Source organism: Triturus cristatus, chromosome 10 (assembly GCF_964204655.1).
Source record: "Triturus cristatus chromosome 10, aTriCri1.1, whole genome shotgun sequence".
Taxonomy (NCBI): Eukaryota; Metazoa; Chordata; class Amphibia; order Caudata; family Salamandridae; genus Triturus; species Triturus cristatus.
The window spans coordinates 437,564,439-437,585,163 of NC_140593.1; the positions used below are offsets into that span (position 1 = coordinate 437,564,439).

General features: G+C 44.0%; 1 protein-coding gene across 1 annotated transcript in view; it reads left to right on the forward strand.

Annotated features, from left to right (window-relative positions):
- The window catches only part of JCAD (junctional cadherin 5 associated), a 304,669-nt gene that overhangs the window by 148,189 nt on the left and 135,755 nt on the right, over positions 1-20,725 (forward strand). Inside the window, exon 2 of the mRNA XM_085631791.1 lies at positions 2,296-2,658. Within this exon, the coding sequence (XP_085487917.1) occupies positions 2,357-2,658 (302 nt within the window). The 5' untranslated portion in view covers positions 2,296-2,356. The remainder of the gene's footprint in view (positions 1-2,295; positions 2,659-20,725) is intronic.

Consider the following 20,725-nt stretch of genomic DNA (forward strand, 5'->3'; position numbering starts at 1 on the left):
AGCCTCCCAAGGTATCAAAAGCCTCCCTTACATTCTGAGATCAAATCTTTGTTGCCCCCGAGTGTAGCTGTCACCCTCCTCTTGTTCCAGAGGTCGTAGTGAGCTATGAGAGCTCTGATAGAGGCTAACGTGGATTGCATTGGAGGATGGGGCCTGGATCCGTCTTTCTCATGAATGATATGATTTTGTCGTGCATGAGAGTAACTGTGCTTGAAACGAGTGGTGTACCACACTTTCTGTTAATCACTACACATCATCAGATCATATACTCTGAAGGCATTTGGTCAACTAAAAAAACAAATCTGTGTCATGATATTTTAGGAAATTTGGAAGGGTTAAATCTCCTTCAAGCTTTTTTACCAGAGTGTTTGTCGAATTCTCTGGGTTGGGTCTGATCTCGCATGAAGCATTCAGTCCACCAATTAAGGGCGTCCACATCAACTTTTCCAAGTGGAAAGGGAAGGCACTGGAGCAAACTAAGGAATAGAAGAAGCAAGTTTATTTTAACAGTGCACTTCTTCCCTTTCAAAATCAATGAAGGTATCATCCTTCAATCTAAATCATGTCTTTCCCATAAATAGCTTTTAGACTTGCTGTGTACAGTACTAATATTTAGCATGGACTTTGGGTTAGCCCATTTGCTTATCTTTTGTTGACTCTTGACAATCTCATTTCCTAGCTTGTTCTTTTATTTGACCTTCAACCGGAGCATAGCTTATTTACCATCCTCTCGATTGGATGACGTGTATCCTTCTACTATGCACATCCAAGAACTACAGTTTTCTTAGTTTGAGCACTTAATGGGAGTGAATGTGTTTTCTTGCTCCCCCCCACCCCCCCCCATAGGCTGCTGCAGCCTTTTATCTCCAGCTCTCTGTATTGCTCCCCATCCCTCCCAGGGTGTCTGTGAAAGCAGAACAGGTGTATTTATGCCAGGTTTGGCTCAGGAGCAATCTCTATCAGGTTGATTTGCCCATATTGCCTGCCTTCTACATCTTGCATGAAAATCCCCACCTTGCCACACAAAGGCAGCATTTATGACTCTGGGGAAGGTGCAGGCTGTTACACTCAATCAGCCCGTGTCTAAGCAGAAGGTGTACTTTGAGAGACTGGAAAGATATCGCTTCTCACGAAGGATAATAAATCTGCCCCCAGCTGCTGGTGCGCACTAGATGGTTGCTTTAAATTCTGTCTTTCTCAGACAGCTGTTGTGTGTTTTCAAGTACTTTGCACTAGTGCTCTGCCTTATGTTTAAGCTTGATCACCTGCAACAGGTTATTTCTATTCTGTTCAGCGTCATGTATGAAAATGAAAAAAATAATCCATGCTATTTATAAAAATTGAAAATGTTCAGCCAGATATACCTTAAGATATGTTTGCTTTCTCACCAGTATTTTGAAATGTTTTTCTTTTATTTTGTTAACAATGCTTTACAAACAAGCACTGGCAAAAGCAATAGTTTAGCACTCACGTTGTAAAGGTGAACCCTATTTACTTTACTAATGGTCTTTGGAGTCAAATGTTCTGGTTGCTCAGGAAATGGGAAGACTGAAACTGTTAACATTTACTACTTTAATTTTGCTTGCATTTTCAGCCTTCTAAGCCAGGTTTGGGTGAGGGATGAGCACTTGAGTTTGGAGAGGTTAGTGTCTGGTAAGATGGGAAGAATGGGGCAATGAATCAGAACAGTCTTGCACAAGCAGAGTATTAGAGAGATAACAAGGTGACAGAAAGAGAGAGAGAGAGAGATGACAGTCAACAGAGATGAGAAACTCGTGTCCAGGGGCTAATGGTCTTATAGCCCACTTGATAACTGGGAGTCATGACTGTTCATTGCCTATATAGTCAAACCAATTTGCACGATATATATATATCAACATGGTGCTCCTAGTCAACTGGAAGATCATTGTTTTAAATAGCTCATTTAGATACATTCCTCTTTTAGATAACTTCCTAAAAATTGTCAGCAGAAATTATCAACATCTCCATTTGTACACATTCTCCTTCGAGATAACTTCATAGAAATTGTCAGCAGAAGTCATCTGCATATCCATTTGTGTAAGTTAGGCACTTTTAGCAGATTTTAAGCACCTATCTCGGTCTTAGAACATTTGGGCATTTGTTGTCATTAAATGAACACAACATGATTTAACAGCATGTGGGCTTCTAATTTAGAAACAGGTATGATTTACCAATGCCAAAGGAGAGTCTTTGAGCAAGTGAACCAAAAATACTTTCCATAATGTATTGAAAGAATCATCACATTTTTAAACAACCTCTTCCATTCTTTTGCAGCAATGAAGGAGTCTGCCAAAGATACGTTTTTCGCAGCACTTAATTGACGGAAGCTAGCAGCATGTTCAGTGTTGAGGACCTTCTAATTTCTCATGGGTACAAACTGCCAACGAATACACCCGACCCGTACCAGAACAAAAGCGATGGGTGCCACTGCGAGATTTCACAGAAGCCAGAGGGACGTGGAACACTAAATGGCAATGAGACAAAAAATGGAGTTCACAGCCTCAACAAGAATTCATTGGTGAAAGGCTACTACAGTGATAATGAAGACAAGCAGGGCAATCAAACGGGGACGACTAACGCAACAAACTTTACTAAGGCGGAAGGATGTGCTTCTACTCTGCTTAGTTCAGCCGTGGGGTAAGTCAGCATATGCTCTTTTATTTTAAGCTTTATTTTTTTATTTCTAGTTTTAGCTATGTTCACTAAATAGTGTTTGGGTAGTCTATAAGGTGTATCGTTACCCACCACAAGATTGTTACATTTAACAGCTCTTTCTTTGTGAAGGAATGGGCACCGTGTAGACCACAGTAGTCCTTGACTGAAGAAGTTTTGAAATGTGGCACATGTGGCGAGAGAAGCGCGTGCTCTGCTAGGGACATTGATTTTGGGATTGCTGAAATAATCCCATCTTTCCGGCAGCGTTACTTTAGGATCATAGAAGCTGTGTGACTTATGATTTTGGTAAAGCATGGCGAACTGTGCTATCAATACTTTCTTTCTGAGAAAAAATGTCTGAGTAAGAGTTGGTCAGCTGTATTTGCAGTGGACCAACCGCGCTGGGGTGGTGGAGGCACACAACCAGTTCACGACACCCGATTGTCTTTGCCACTCAGAGCTGATCATATTCTTGATTACATTTTTGCATAATGCCACCATATTGCTTGTGTCCTTTAATTGATAACTGCCTTGTTTGTAACCAAGCTTTTATTATTTATTTGAATTAGTAATTGTTCGTAAGGGAGCACGTTAGATGGGGATGAAGCACCCATCTAACCTGCAGCATATTTATGTAAAAGAATATATGCAGCATCTGTTAGAACGGAACACACCACAACTATTACAGAATAATTATGCATGTTGAAAAGAATATAAAGCAGGGTGGACATGACAGAGAAAAATACTGTGAATGAAATCAACCCCATCTGAGCAGCATTTTGATTGTCAATAAGACTATTTCTAGGACAGCGTTTTTACATATGGAGTAAATTCCGTGTGTGTTCACTTAGGAGGAGTCATTTTGTGTCAGTTTGGCTGGGTGCTCCTGAAAGGCAGATGTAATTATTTTCCATTACACACGAGTCCAAACTGTGAGCCATATCTGCCAAACCTTTTTGGAGGTCGCACTTGGCCCAATTTGCAGAATCAGACCGTTTGCGACGGCTCAAGGTTTTTTAAATGTACAAAAGCCAACGTCCAATTCGGTAACCAGTTATCGAATCACAATTTGGGTTTGCGATTTGGTATTTGGAAGGGGCTCTTTGCTTCAGGCTAGTGGTAATATATATAACAAACCTCCAAATGCCCCAGGACTCAGTTGCCTGCTTTGTATGGGCTTTAAGAAAATGTATCAAGTTTCATAGCAGCACAGAAAACTCCACTGGATTCCATTGGAGTTCCCATCAACATTAATTTTACGGTCTGTTATATTCCTCACAACAGTTCTACTAATGCAATCCTTAGCAGTTAGCTGCAAAACCTTGGGCATTACAATCCAAGTTGCTCATTATGATCTGCATTGAGTGTTCTCCTCTCATTTCAGCACATGATTTTAGACCGTGTTAGAGGCTTTTCTCTTTGTCATTTTTCATACATTATCTTACCATATGGACATTAGAAAGACCTCAATAACCCCTGAGTCATAAATGTCTTCCCTGTGGAGTGGCTTGTTTCAGATGTTTCCCTCACAAAATGTATGGGTACTATGGGTTCATGTGTGCTCTACAAGGTCTTGAGGCCAGATCTATGACCATAGCATTTTGCGACTCGCAAATTGCGCTTGTAGGAAGGTGGAATCTGACTGCATGGCTGCCCCCACTTTTTTCCTGGTGTTTTGCTGGTTTTTGACTTAGTTTGGCTGGGATCCTGCTATTCAGGACCCCAGCCTATCTGCTTTCCCCTTTAAATTGATTACAAGTACTTTAGGTACACTCCATATTGGATTCTGGGGTACCCTTATAACTCCCTAGTATATGGTATACTATGTACCCAGGGCATAGGTACCCCAGAGGCCTACCAGGGGCTGCAGCATGTATTGTGCCACCCCTGGGACGCCTTCCAAAATGACACCACAGGTCTGCTACTGCAGCCTGGGTATGGTGGTGTATGCACCCCTTACTGAGATATAGGTAAATATATATCTCTCCATATCACTGCACATGTAAACCTATCAGTTACCCCTATGGCAGGCCTTAACAATCCTGAAGGCAGGGTGCTGGGTTTCATGTGAGAGGGTGCCCATGCATTAGCAGAGACCCACTGCAGCTTTCGGAACCTTTATTCCGGGGTTGTTTGTGATACAGCCAAACCATATACTCTTAAGTGCATTATAACCCCAGTGTAAATGCTAACTTTGGAATTGTTGCATGGAAACATGTTGTGTTTGGTGTCAAACACATTGGAATCATACCCCCACACCAGTAACTGGTGTGGGAGTATGATCCCACCCTTCTAGAGGGAGAACCATGACAGAAATGGTATACCCGGTACCAGCTACAGAGCCCTGGCATCACAAAATGGATGCTGCCAGCCACAGACACGAGTCTGCCCTCCTGCTGCTGGACGAAACTCCGGCAGGGGAGGCCTGGACAATAGGTTTCCTGTCACAGGGAGGTGTGACCACCTCCCAGACAGGCTTTAGTGTATTGGGGCTGGGTGGGTGCACTCCAAGAGTGCTTTGAAGTCTGCACTAGGGGCACATTTGGTGTCCCTGTGCATAGTCCAGCTCAAACCGGTTGCAGGGGCTACCGGCCCCATCTCTGGCGCAAAACTGGACAAAGGAAATGGGTGTAGCCACCCCTCTTTCCTGACCCTCCCATAGGTGGGTCCCTAGAGTTTGTCCCTCCCCTTCCTTGGGTATAAGATAGGAACCCCTGGCTACAGGACTTTAGATTTACCTGGATGAAACTCTGATACATAATCCTGGAACTTCGATGATCTAAAAGGCGCTAGATGACTGAAGAATTTCCCTTGGAGTAAAGGAGTTGCTCCCCTGCAAGGCAGGCACCTAAGACACATCTGACCGGTTTGCATCTCCGAAGCTCCCGCCAGACTCCGAAGAATTTGCAACACAGGAGGTGGGTTCCCAGACTTCCCAGAGGCCGACCCGGGCTCCCAGCAAAGCTGAGACCCGTAGCGCTTGTGGGGACCGTGGAACCAGAACCCCTGGACAACGTGCACATTTGCAAGTGCATATGCTTCTCGTCGATCCTTGAGGCTGTGCTTTGGGCTACTTGTAGTCCACACCCCGAGCAGTGTCTCCACCGAAGATTACTGCCCTACACTCACCGAGTGTCCCGTGGACTGGTATTGTGTGATTCCTCTTGAGGTCCCTTCGCGATCCCTGGTCCGTCGACTGGGGGGGTCCCTGTGAAGGCAACTCTAACTTTAATTGGGCTTACCTGGTTGCTCCAGACATGCCCTGACTCTCCATCGCTTGGGGAGTCCCCAGGACCTTGCTGGTCCGCACCGAAGCATCTTTTCTCTTCCTGTGTGGGTTGCTGTTGCCAAGGCTTGTTGGGTTCAATCCGAGCACCGACACCGCAGCACTCGACATCCTTCGGGGGACAGCTCGAATCCAGCTCTTGGTCATCGTCGATGCCTCCTGGTCCTCGTGGCTGCAGAGTCAAGCTTTACCTCTTTGCACCTGAAACACTTGACATCGGTGGGCATTCGTCTATCGTGCCCCTGGTCACTGGCAAGTGACCCAGACTCTATCCCCTCTGCTTTCAGGTTCTTCTGATCTTCGATCCAGGCTTGGATCACACCGGACACTTTTCTTCTTCCCGGCAGCAGCACTTTGCAGCAGATCGCCATTGAAATCAACGACGATTCCCGACACCTTTGACACCTATGCACCCGGCTTCCCTGGGTGAGGTAACTCGAGCACTCCGGTGCTCCCATGGGTGTTGGCCCTAGCACCCCCTAAGTCTAAAGGGGTTTGCTCAAAGTTCTCTCCTAAGTGTCCTTAACTTCTAAAATTCCAACCGCGACTTTCCCATAGAATAGTACCGGGCTCGCGCCTGTGTTCTCACATTGCACGCGTTCCCCGTGGGTCTCCTGTGTCACTACCTTGGGTGGTTCCTTGGAGACCCAGCGATTCTACATGCTCAATGCACTGTGTCTAGTCAAGTTGTGGTTCTTATACCACTTTCTTAATATATGGTTTGGTCCCTCCCTTGGGCCCATTGTATATTGTGCTATTTACTGTCGCTTTAGAACTGTATTATTGTGTATCTTCGACTCTAATCTCATAAAGAGATTAGTAGTGAGTGTTTAGAAATAAATACATATATTTTATATATACCTTGTGTGGTTCTCCTTTCATTTAGTGATTCAAGAGAATATAATTTGGTAAACCAAGCTGCTTTACACTCCTTCAAGACTTAGCCTGAAGGCTGCACTCCATAGCTACCACTAGGATAGCTTTCAATAAAAGTAGTCTTTAAACCTATTCCTCAATAAGGGTAGTTTGGACTGGTGCAAGGTGCCCACTATAACTAGTGGACAGCTTATACCAGGCCAACATCTCACAGCGCTCAATTGCAAGTCAAAATTTACGAGTCGCAAAATTCTATGTACAACAAAGTCTGAGACACTGTTTGCGATTCCCAATGTGGTCGCAAATTGCATGCCTCATCAATATTCATGAGGCACTCGCAATTTGCAAGCCCATTTTGAATGGCTGGCCCTCCCAGGTATGGTGACCTGCTGGGTTCTGCAGACCTCCATGTCTGGAACTGCTTTTAAATAAAGCAGGTTTTTTTTTTAATGCAGCACGTTTTCCTTTAAAGAAAACTAGCTGCATTCAAAAAAAGGAAAATGAAACGTTTTTGTTTCATTTTTTTAACAGCAGGTAGTGGTCCCTGGGACCACTGCCTGCCCCTAAAAAATATTTTCCCCCGCATTCACAAACCCCTTCCCTTTTGCGAGTGCTTTACCACTCTTCTGAGAAGGGAGGTAAACTGCAACTGTTTTGCGACCGCCATTGCGGTTTCAAAAAGTCATACATACGGCTCAGACTCGCTATTAGGAAGGGCCGCCCTCGGAACGCCCCTTCCTAATAGTGAGTCGCTAATCCTATTTAGCAAGTCGCAAATAAATTGTGTCTCTCTAAATAGTGTTTGTACATGCCTCTTTTGTATTTTGCATGCGCAAAGGGGTCGCAGACCCGTTTGCGCATGCAAAATAGGGTCCTACATCTGGCCCTTGGTTATCTGTAGGAAAATATATTTATTTGCAGTCTTTTTGCATATTTAAGTAACATCTCTGTATTAAAATCAGTTCTGATCTGATGTCTGCAAATCAAGTCACAGTTTTGCATGGGGTTTGAAACTTTTCCACGCATAAATCAGATTAAGTCATGGAATTTGTTTTAATGAATTAGACTACCTACGTTAGAGTAGCTTCACTGAAGGTCTTACTTTATGTACTTTGTCATCTCAGAGTTATTTTAGAACTTACTGTTAACAAAGTTGCCAATAAAAAGTTCCCCTTTACCTAACCAAGTTTTTAGTTTTTGTCTCAGTAGTTTGCCTTGTAGTAAAGCCTACTGTAGTTAATATAGAAAAGGGCCGTTAGCATATTGCTAGGCATACCGTGCAATCAGTTCCTACGCAAGCTGCAATCTGTATCTCACATACCATGAAGTTCATCATGTGCACGAATGTCCAGGGTTGGATTGGGATCACAAATTGGCCTGGGCACCCGAAAAAAAGTGGCCCACAATTGCTGATTGCGTCTTTTCTCAAAACACTGCTTTAGTGTTATAAAAAGGAGTGGGGTTTCTATTAAAGAGGCTTGTTTTGTTAACATCACTGAGACCAAAAAAATGCAAAAGTTGCCAGGACTCTGTGCACAGATTAGTTTACAATGGGGAACCACACTTGAAAATAAGTGAACCCACTTCTGCTCAGGCCCCCTGAGAGGCTCAATCTGCATCCATCCATTAATGGGTCGGCCCATTGAGAGACTGGGAATGAGACCTCCGTCCTGTTTGTAAAAGGGAGGTTTTAGAGTCCCATCTACCTCCAGAAAGGCCACTCAGACACCCACTGGGCCGCTGGCGGCATTTGAAGTGCACAAACAGCCCATATTGGCCACCTCGCTGGCCAAAAAGGCGGCCATCAGCTGGTACCCAGACTCCGTCTCTTCCCCCATTGCCCGAGTGCCCACCTTACCAATTTGTCCCTGCCAATGCCTGTACTGGCAAAAGCAAACAAATTCACCCATCAGTGCCTCCATTGTGCCTGACTTCTAACCATCCCAGAACACCTGATGGCTGCTCGCACCTCCCCTCCCATGTTTTGCACAAGGTCTCCACGAATGCCTGTCAGGCACGTCTCTTATTTCCCAATCTCAACCCCACACTCCCGCTTGATTACTGCTCTTGGGCCCCCGGGCCCCGCCAGGCACTTGCACCAGCTCTCCCACCCCTTCACTGAGCCTTGGCTTTGCTTCATTCCCCCCCTTCCCGCCTCGCATTCTCTTTAAAGCCTGCATTGTCCCAGCCTCGCCACGTATTGCTACATGCTCCACTCATTCATTCCACCCACGTGCTTCTACCTCCTGCTCTTCCGTTCTCAGGCTCCCCGGGGTGCTCCCCCTCCTGGTAACCTAGATCAGGAGAGAAGAGATAGGTCTGCAGGAGCACCTGCAAGAGTCTGAAAGAAAATAAGTGAAAACACTGTATTTGTGTGCTCAAGTGTGCGTGCTCTTGTTTGTGTTCACTTCTCTGTGTGCCTGTGCACCTATATCTGTGTCTGCTCGAGTGCATGTCTGGGTTTGTGCGAGTGTGTATATGTCTGTGCCTGAAAGTGTGTGGGTGAGGAGCAAGTGTTTTACCCACTGCTCTAGCCTGATATATGCTGACTTTGCCCCAATGACGGTAATTCCTGGTAACCCAGCGGCCCTGGCACAGTGCTGGTATTCCAAGGCGCATGACATGCTGTTACTCTCAGACTGACTATAATTCCTGGTAAAATGTAGGCCCTGCTGCAATGTTGGTAATCGCTGGCATAGTGCTGGCCCTGACACATTGGTGGTAATTCCTAGCAACATGCCAGTCCACGCTCAATGGTGGTGATCCTTGGCAGCACGCTCACCCTGGTACATTGTTGGCAGTTCCTGCCACCATGCTGGTTCCTGCACAGCAGTGGTAATCGCTGGCAACATGGTAGCCTTGGTGCAATTGTGAAAAATTCTGGTAAAATGCAGACCTGGGCGGAGTGATTGCAATCCGTGGTGCTATGCTGGTCCTGGTACAGTTGTTGTAATCCCTGGCCACATGCTAGCCCTGGCACAGTGGTGATAATCCAAGGTAGCATGCTGGCCCTGACACAGTGGTGGTAATCTCTTTCGTATTATGGGCAGCGATGTTATGATGGTGCCAAAGCACAAACGTAAAGTGCAGGCAGGCTTAGAGAAGACAAGAATCCGTGCCATTGAACGTATGTAACACGTGTTATTGTACATGCTCAGCCAACCTCTCCAAAGCACAAGAAAAAAATGCTTTTTGGTTAGCAGGTTGGACACAGCAAAACCTATTTAATTTGCAAATGCTTGCTACAATATTAAGTGCCCAGGCATTAATAACTTTTGGTGCAGTTTTATCAATTTTAACAGGTATCATTCAATGGATTTACAAAGGGTGTAGTAGGACACAGTGAATAATGAAATACATATTTTCCTATGTGGGAGGTTTTGTACAGTTTGGTGCCATCCCGTTCATATCACACTCAGGAAAGAACAGCACAAAATGTTCTGGGAAAATGCAAGTTGTTTTGCAACATTTCGCCTAATACAAGATTCTGCCTTATCTCTGGATAGGCGTACTGGCCAATATCCCGTTGGGAATAAAGATTCAAACCATTCACTGAGACAGGAAACAGGTTCTGCTACTGCTAAAAATGCCTGAGAAGTTGATATATTCATTGAAATATATTTGATTTCGTTCGATATATTATCAAATAAGTAGCTTGTTATTTAATTCCCGAGGAAGCACATAAAAAAGGACTTGATTATTGTTATTCTGATCGTCAAGAAAGTAGTGTACATGTTTATTATTATTTAAATCATGTTCATGTATGGCCAACTGGTAGCATGAACACTTTCACTGATATGTTTTAGTAACAACTATATAATGCATGGAATTCTACGATATAAGTATAAACATTTCTCTTTAATTTTCCTATTACAGTCTAGTTGTGACCTCACTAGTTACACGTAATGAGAAAATGGGGTTGCTACTCTACTGTAATTAGTTACTACAGCTTTATTGTTACGTCACAGTGCCTGCTGCAAGAGTCAGCAGGCCCCTTGAAAGACAGGTCACGGAGTATAATTACAACCTCTATTTACGCAGGGAAAGAGAAGGAGCTTTTTTTTTTAGCTATTCTGGGCTACTTCCCCATGAAAATGAGCAGTCACTAACAAAGGGGAGACATCTGTGGCAGTATGTTTATTTTTTGAACTGCTGGAGTTCATTGCACGGAAACCGGAATCTCTGCATGTTACACCACGTACTGAAACTAAACCGTTTTTGAAAGTGAGTTACTTTAACTTGTTTATGATTTTTGCAACATATTACTAGTTTCATAATGGTTTGTTTATTTTCGCTCTGCAAATTCTGCATGTGTTCTAGATGTCTGCAAACATACTATGGGGCTCACATATTGTAGCCTGATGGGTCAGCCGAGGCCCTGGCATTTTTCTCCTCTGACAGAAGACTGCCCTCCATATCTAGAAATGCCTGCCAGCCTAGCGCACATCTTTCTGCTGGTGCAACAAATGCACTGACGGCGAGGCAGTTTAGCTCGACAATGCCATGTTTTTTGGCCACACAGCTACCATTTTTCTAGGCTGGCCTGATTTCAGTCAAATAAAAATCAGCGGTCCTGAAGTGTGGTGTTTTGTCCCTGCACATCATGAGTGACAGTCACAGTTGTAGCGTCCTGCCAGCCTAGGCACTCAAAAATTAGTACGCCACACACAGAGAGTAATTGTACATGTCTTTTTGGTCCACTGCATGTAAGCTGGAAGCCCACATTCTAAGCCTGCCTTCAACTCATCCCTCCCACGCATACGTCACAGGTCTATGGTGTACAGTGGGAACCAAAAGAGTTCCAGCGTTCTTTTATTACACTACATCTCCCGCTTTGTTAAATAAAAGTCACAGCTTTCAAACCTAGATAAATACATAGATACATATATAAATAAATACACAATTAAATACATTGATACACAACAATTACAATTCTTCAGTTAAGCATTGTGACACATGAATCACACGTTCTAATCTGGGCTCTGGGAACCAGGAACTGACAGTCTCTAGAGTGTCAGTCATCTGCACAGGCGAGATGGAATTATGAGAAGGCAAAGAGTTTCCTCAACAGTCTGTCTAGACCCAATCTCCACATTCACATTGATGTTCGGTTAGTGATGGGCCACTTGTAAAAAATGAGAGGAATCTCTCGTAAGGGTTTTCCAAAGAAGCTGGGCAGTCACCATGTGTTGGTGATAGTATAGGGTTCAACCTCAAAAGGAACATCAGGTTTCCTTTCTCTGTATTGTCTGACAAGCACTCGATCTCTTGTAAAAGTGATGTCTTTTGCATGATGTAGTCGGTCAGCATATATTTTCATCTTCTGTTTGTGACCAAACTCTGTAGAGCGAATGTCTTCCTCATTCTTAGATCTCAGGTTGGTTCATTGGGACAGCTTGGTCATCATGGCTCTTCCAAACATGAGGGTTGCAGGGCTTTTCCCTGTCGTTGAGTGTATGGTTAGAAGGGTAAGCTTGAAGAGCAGTGTTTTAAACAGCTTTGATGTCGAGCTTCTCCAATGCAGCACACTGAACAGCTTTCTTTAGTGTGCTCATGAACAGTCCTACCAAGCCATTGGCCTGGGGCCCAAGAGGAGTGCTTTTTTGATGCTTTATATAGAGGTGATTGACAAAGTCTTTAAATTCGCAACTATTGAAAGGTAGGCCATTGTTAGACTTTAATACTGCAGGTACACTCCATATCGCAAAGATGCCATCACATTTTTGAATGACCGTTTCATGTGTAGTGGATGAAAAGGTCTTCCACCAATGAAAAACGTGAGTATTCATCTACAATGACTAGATGATGGTGTCCATTTTCAAGAGGACCAAAGAAATCAATAGCACTTCTCTCCCAAGCATGATGTGGCAATTCTGACATGTTGAAAGGGTGCTGAATGACTCTAGATAAAAGACAGATGCATATATGACCAGTTTAAAAAAAATGTTGACCCTTTTGTTGAGATATGGCAAACAGACTCTGTCACAAACGGCTCTCTTGGTGACCCCTATTCCTCGATGCCCCTCATTGGTGACATCGAGCACTTGTCGTAGACTCTCACGAATAACAATTCATGTACCTCGCAGAAAGAGGCCTTCTTGAGTCACTGAAAGTCCATCTCTTACATTTTTGAATTTCAAATACTCATTGTCATTAGTGAAAGGTCTGGAGTGCTGGGTCCACGATTGAGCAGCAATAATGTCTTTCAATCCTAACATGTCACTATCTTGACTCATGGCAGTGACAATTTGTTTTAAAGACATGGCAAATGGTGTGCTCAATTTCACAATATAATTGATATAGACCTCCGCTTTCCGAAATGGAGTACCTGGGCATTGTAATGGCACTGTTGAAAAATAATCAGCCATATTCTGATCTTTCTGTCAACACAGTATGTTCATTTGCACTAACCTGGCATATGATCCTAAACCAGCGGGAGTGACGTTCTCAGGCTGTCTGACCAACCCCTCTAAAGCTACGCGAACTGCATTACTGCCGACCGGGGACGCAATGAAGGGAATGGGGGAATGGGACAAAATAATAAACAAGATGTGGTCCACTGCTTTACTGGTCACCCTAGTGTGACATTATTTGGATAGCTGTTGCCCACATCCGTGATTGTCAGATCTCTCCTATGTACAGTCACTCATTTATCATTTTTACCTACTAGATCGGCATATAACCTATGATGTCTTCTTTTGCCCACAAGGTCTACAGTCTTTTGACACTTGCTACTTCACTGGCTCCAGCAACTCACAAGTAAATATCCAAGCTCTATGCATACAACTGATCTTGACAATACCATACTCCTTGCAGCTGGTCATCAATCCTGTGTAGTTACTGTATCCATGTAGCTTGAGGCATAAGAAATATCACACACTAGCAAACAAGCCTGTCTTAGGTTAGTATGGATGCATAAGTATTTCTAGATTTCATTCATATATTCAGGTTTTATAAGCACTAGCAACATTATGCAGTCTTTGTTCATGCATGCGGTTCATGTATAACATTTGGCCTGTAGCATGAGTGAAGCTCACTGCTCTGGTGCGCTTTGACAAGACAGGCACGACTTATGCTCTGTCATGCCTTCGATAAGTCGGAACTGTAAAGGCGTGCTGTTCTGGTTGTGAGACGTGGGGTCAGAGGGACTGTGTTTTTGTTGGGAAGTGCCAGCAGTGGTGCGCAACTTACTGTGGTCTTTTCCCTCGCTCTTGAGTCAGCAAGCGAAGGATATCGGAGGCGGTATGAGCGCTGAGTTCGACTGGGACTTCAACTTTACAAGCTTCGGTTTTTCCACAGAGGGCCTGTCTGCACTTGTCCTGTTTGCACCAACCTGAGGCCATTTAATGTTGGACTGCCCCCCCCCCCCCGCACCCTCTTGGTCCTGGGTTTGTTGACCATTTCTTTGGGTGCCTTCATTCACTGATATGGGAAATAAGAAAGCTCCCAGTTCCAAGTTGACTATGGAAACACATGGTTCCACTCTTGACACCTTCATTGCATGCACAGTCGAACCCTTTTGGGGTTGGGGGGTAACCAATGCAGAGCGGAAAATGAATGAAAGGATTCCAAGGAGGGCTCAATGAGGCATCATACTATTCACACTCATTACCATATCTGGGCAGCAGCATCTTTTGAATGTGAAGCCTCTGAGTATATTTACACCAAGTAAAACGAGTAGGAATGATTTTTAGTGCCATGGTGGTAAAATAATTACTGAATAATCAAAATACGTGAACAATGGTTGTATCCTTGCTTATTCATTTTTGTTTTTTCTTTATTTGAAGCACTGCAGTCGATGTGCTCAGCACTGTTGAAAAACTGACAAAGAAGTGAAGCCAATCTAGGAGCTAGGCTGTCTTTTTGCAGTATTACCTTTGCAGGTCATGTTCTTGATGTGGGCTGATTGGGCATTCCAGTGGAGTTTTGTTAAGGTCTGGGTGATGTGGTTTCCAGGGATTTGTGATCCGGTTGGTTGGGATGTGCAAGTCAGCCTTCAGCTGAGAGCTAGCCTGGTGTCTGGGAAGCGGCAAGGCAGGGCATTTCCTCAAATGATGTGTGACTAATGTGGGGGCTGGTTGAGGGGGGAAGTAGCCTGGAGGTTGTTGGTACGTGAAGGACACTATTCAAAGGAGATTAATTTTTCCCCAGATGCCTGGGCCTTTGTGTTTACATGGTCTCTGATAATGTTTGTTGTCTGTGCGAATATCGAATGTCAAAATATCACAGGTTGTATAGTTTTATCATTTGTCCTTTGAGGTCCCTGATTATTAACCTATGTCTTGTTGCTCTAATGGAAAGACTAGAGAGACGATGCAGTTGTTCCAATCACTGAAGTGCTGTACTATTCAAGCAGTCGCTTTTTTACTCTTTTATCCCTGTATGTTCACTCTGCCATGTTATTCTGTTGCCTTTCCAGCAAAACTACTCGTTTCAGTCCGGTATGCATAGGGTCATTGTCAGTACATCCCGTGTACAGAAAGAATTCACCACGGAATAAAATCAAACCTTCAAAATCTATCCTTTCTGTGAGAGGGCGGGGAGCGTGGCTCGGTTTCTGACGCATGCTGATGTAACCGGAGAAGCTACGCGGTTCTTCCATTTCGCTGTAAAATGTGAATGACCTCCTGCAAGATATGCTGAGCAGGGTGAATTCCACCTAGCTGCCGGCTCAGTGAGCCTCACCATCTGTAGATGCTGCTCCCTTTAGAAAGCCAGCACGCGGAAGTGCGGGAGCGCAGGCTTGGAGGGGGCCAGCCAGCACAGGCCCTCACAGATAGGAACTGTATTTTCTGGGTGTCTTCACATAGTTGAAATGTTATCTTTATTCATTTTATATGAAATGCTTTTAGGCTCATGAATTAGGATATTATTGTAGCAGGCAGGGTGGAAATAACATCAACTAAAATTATTTGTTTCTATACTCACAACCTTGTAGATAAATACTAAATCGCATCCCAGCCGTGTATCATCACCACCTCCTCCGTCCTCCTTTTCGCAGTTCTTACAGAGCGGTCCTGTCTCGTTCCATAGACATCCTTTATCTACGCTTAGAGTGCTCACCCTTGAGCATGGTTTCATGCTTTTATGTCTCCCTGCGTTGCTCTAGCTAGAGCCTAATAGTTTTAAAACTGGCAGCATGGTTTCACTCTAGTAGGCCCAGCTATCCATTCAATATCACATTTTTGGCTTGAACAGAACTGCTTGCAACCAGCCAGGGAACTCAAAAAGCGTTCTGAGAAGGGCAAGCCCACTGATGAGCTCTGCCTGCCTCTCCTTCTGAGCTAGAAGAAATTCGGCAGCGTGTCATTTCAGTCTGCTTTCGGTCGCCCCAATTGAAGAAATGATTTATAAGGCATTATTCTGCAGCTCTTCAGAAGAGGGGCAACCAGTTCCAAAACCGGCTAGGGGAATCTTGCCTGATGATGCTGAGCCTGATGAGGAACAGGGCATTATACGTACATTATGTCCAGAGCTCAGATTTGAAGGAAGTAATGCAGCGTATCAGATTAAATGTAGCTTTCCTTGAGCCGCCCAAGAGCAAGGGGGCGATGACTTATCTATACTATTTAGGAAAAGAGCCAGAAAGTTTACTGCTACGCAAGGCAGTGTGCAAAATTCAGGCAGGAGAGCAGAAAGAGATGGTTCGTCCCGTGTTTCCCAGGTTTCTCTCATTTGGATGGTTTCAACAAGGAATGTCCCTTTATTGGTAAAGTGGCCAAAGCAATGCTGCCCCTAATTCTGAAAAGCCCTGGGCTCCGTCCTGATCATCTCTACCCCTAAAAACCTAACTATACTTCCTCGCAACAGGGAAATGTAGGTTCTGTAGAAGGTTGGATCCAAAACTTTCTGGGTGTTTTATGTTCTTTAGTGAATGGCACAGGGGTCCTTCAAACAATTGAGAATGCACACAGGATTCAGTTCAGTGGCTCTCTTCTGCAAATCTGGAACAGGCAACATCCTAGATGCTTGTTGAGACAAGTACTCCTAAGAGGGGATACACTATCTCTTTACAAAAAGAACAGACCTAACTGTGCCCAAACGAGAAAGACACCAGTGATGCTATTCAATTATTTGTTTAGGACGCAGTCAGGTGAGTTAAGGTCAGTTTAGTACTTGAGAACAGTTGATGCATTTGTCCTTCATTAACATTCAAGATGTAAACTCTCCAGCCCATCCTCCCTTTACAAGCTCCAAGAGATTTCCTAGCTCCGTTCAGAGACCATACGTGCACATTCCCGTGTATCTAAATTCTCAAAGATTCCTGCTTTTTTGCATCCTGGGATAGCGCTATCAGTTCCACATCTGGACTGACATTGGCCCAGAATCCTCACAGAAGTGTTGATTCCGTGGATTTGTATCCCTCTATTCTTTGGGCATTCATATTTTTTCATACCTGTATAATTGACTGACTAATCTGTACCTCCTCTCTTTCGAAGGCATGCACGGAGGTCCAGCAAGCTTGCCACTTAGTGTAGTCTCATGGATTCATCATCCGCTGGAATAAACCTCAACGGTGCCCCATGCAATATCTCCAGTTTAGTGTGGCAATGTTTTGCATGAATCTTTAGTGAAAATGTATCTGCCCCAGCCATGGAAATAGAAATTGACATCTTTGCTGAGAACATTACTAGAGGAACTTCAAGTATCCGCCAGAGACTGGTTAAAGGTCCAGGAGGATATGGTGACCTATTTGTCTCTGGCTCACTTCCAGCCTCTAGTTCAACATCCCTTATCCCATTGGAGACCAATCTCACAGGTGTATGAGACTTTTGAGTTCAGTTAATTGAGTTAACAGTATTCCTTTTTGTCTCTCTGCTCCAAAGGTGTTGCCCAGGGACCACAGCAGAAAGGGTTGGGGAGTAATGTTGGAGGACTCTATGGTTCAGGGTCTTTGGTCTCCTGAGGAAGTTGTGAGCTCCTCCAATTGGATGGATTAGCAAACCATTTATCAAGCTTTGCACCACTTCATCTATTCTAGGACAGGCAATTCAAGTAAGGGCAGACAATATGGTGTCCCGATAATATTTCAATCGCCAGGGAAAGAGCTTTGTACCAAGACTGCCCAATGACAAATATTCGAAACTACGGATGCCAGAGTCTAACCTTCTCTTTGTGATAGCATTCTATCTCCTGGTGAGGGAGAATGAGCCTGTAAACCACCTGAGTCAAGCGTTTTCATCATCAACAATGATGACTGTAAGCCCTAACCTGTTTAAGGAGATTCGGACACAACCTCTGCTAGACATTTTCACCACTGTAAAAAATGTAAGTCCGTTTTTATATAGCGCAGCTACTCATCCTTACGGGTCTCAAGGCGCTGGGGGCCGTCATGGAAATTAAGTGAGCTATTGCCCAGAGTCACATGGTGCTGAGCTGAGCTGCCGCCGGGGATCGAACCGTGAACCCTCTGCTCCGAAGTCAGCTGCCCTGGCCTCTGCACCACACCTCTCCACTAGGCTCTCCAGAAAGCTCTTTTTCTCTTTCAATCCCTTATTCAGAGCTCAAAGGTAAATGCTTGTTCAGGTCAATGTCCACAAGGCATTTTCTATGATTTTCCTTCAGTTCCTGTAATCTGCAAAGTATTAAGGAAAATTCAGGAGGATCAGGGCCGGATTCTGCTGATAGTCTCATGCTGGTCCTTTGCTAACCCAGTTGTCAATCTAATCTCATTGGACCCTTCCCACCATTCCATCCCTCTTGCAACTCCGATTCTGCAATCCCTCGGTCATATTTGATTGTGGGCTTCGGGATTGAGAGGGTAACATTGGAGGTTCAGGGTTGCGCCTCTTAGGTTGATTTCTTTATCCGGCAATCTAGGCAATCTGAGACCTTAAAGTATATTCCCTGCAATGCCAGAATTTTGAAACCTGGTGTACCTCAAAGGGTTTCTGGGCTGCAATCCTGATCTGATGAGGATTCTGGATTTTATTTCAGAGATGACTTGCTGTTGGGTTTGGCTTTCTCGACTCTAAGGAGTCAATAGACAATAAGTAGAACCTCTCGAAAATCTGATGTTCTTCCAGTTGCTGAATAGGCCACTTCCTTCTTAAAGAATTTCCTTCTAAGGTATCCATTGGTAAATTTCCCAGTACAAAAATGGGCTCTTTCCAGGTTTTACAAGGTGTCTCTTTCGAGCCTCTTTTGTCTGCAGACCTCACATTTATTTTGCCTGAAAGGTCATAGAGAAGGGATCCTGGGAGGCTTATAGTGATTAACCGTTTTTAGGCTTGTTTCCAAGTTTAGTGGTTGTTAGACGTCTCTAGACTTTCTTTCTAAAATTCCTTTAGCTTTCACTGCACCTAGGACATTGTCCCTGTATTGTTTCCTCCTTCTGCTTCACTTTCTGATGAGCGACTGTATACTACTATAGATATTGACAGAGCCCTCTCTATTTACTGACTAGATCAGCTTAATTTCCCAAAACTCATTAATTGTTTGTTACTTATGGTGTTTCAGGTGAAGGTAAACGACCTACTATTATGACCCTAAGTCGTTGGATCCAGTTGGATCCAGTATGCTGTATCCAAGCCTTGTGAGGGTGCCTGTTTGCCAGGTTCTATTCTGGGACAATTAAATAGGGGAGTTTCTGCCTTCTGGGCAACATTCAAAGCTACTTTGAAAGACATTTGTAAGCAGCTACTTGGTAACCCCCCAACACATTCATGGCACATGCTCCATTTCAGGTGGAAGGTGTTTTTGAGCAGATTTTGCTTCTCATGTCTTAGGTGTTGTTAACTCATAGCTTGTTGTTCTTTTCCTTTCTTTAAAATTGCACTGAGTGGTGCAACTATTGACTGTGATAGAACTGTATAGGTATAAGCCCAGTGCTCACTTGCAATGGCTTTGGTATTTCCTCACTCTTTAAGGACTCGATTGAGGAAGACGGCCAAGGAGGTAATGGCCCAGTTACTTACCAGTAGTCTTCATTACTCTAAGCTCTAGTGTTCCTTATTCCAGTCCTTTAAGGCCCCCACCCTATGTCACCTGAATTTTGAGTGTCAATGGAGCCTATAAATAGTTTGGCATACATATCAGAAGGTTTTGCTACTGACTTTTGCCTTTTGGGCTCTGAGCTCTGGGTGAGGCTTACCTTAGGCACTGTGTGTAAATTGACAGACATTTTGAATGCAAATTTCTTTGGTAGGGTAGTTACATAATGTCGAAGGAACGAGATAAGATTCACTGTATAGCGACTATGATTTGAACTCGGAGTGCTGAAGGTTGCCTACAAGTAACAGGGACATATATGTAACTGCCTTCTGCGTTGGAGTTCTACACTGCTAATATTTTCTGTGTCTCATAATGAAAGCTATCCCTGTCAACAATTTATTTGAGGGACAAGAAATGTCCTGTTTCTTTATTTGCCTGATCTGCCAAGGTAGAGGTACACATAGGTGACATTTGCATAATTCCCCCTCCTGAAAAAATCTGCTAGCCCAAGCTCTCACTTAACAGATCAGGAAAAGAAAGAAGTAGGACTTTTTTAATATTCAAAGGAAATGTGGTCAGGAAGTTTCATGAAATGCACGTGAAAATTGAAAGTGAGGTCATACCTCATGTTCAAACATTATTCCAGATACCACAGATACACTTAGAACATCACACAAGTAAAAGGAGCAAAACTGCCTCACATACTGTCTTACAGTAGAACATATTCACATAGATCTTCAAAAATACACTCAACACAGCCTAAAAGTTAGTTCAGCTAAATATTATGATGGCACTGAACAGGACATGCCACTGACAATCACTTTCTATAACCATACGTGGAATAAGGCAGACCAGCTGCCCCCGAACCCACATAATTTGGCTCAGCCTTTCGGTCTCGCCCAAAACACTCTGAAGATGACTCACTCATCGAAAAACAGATACCCCTCCTTCTGT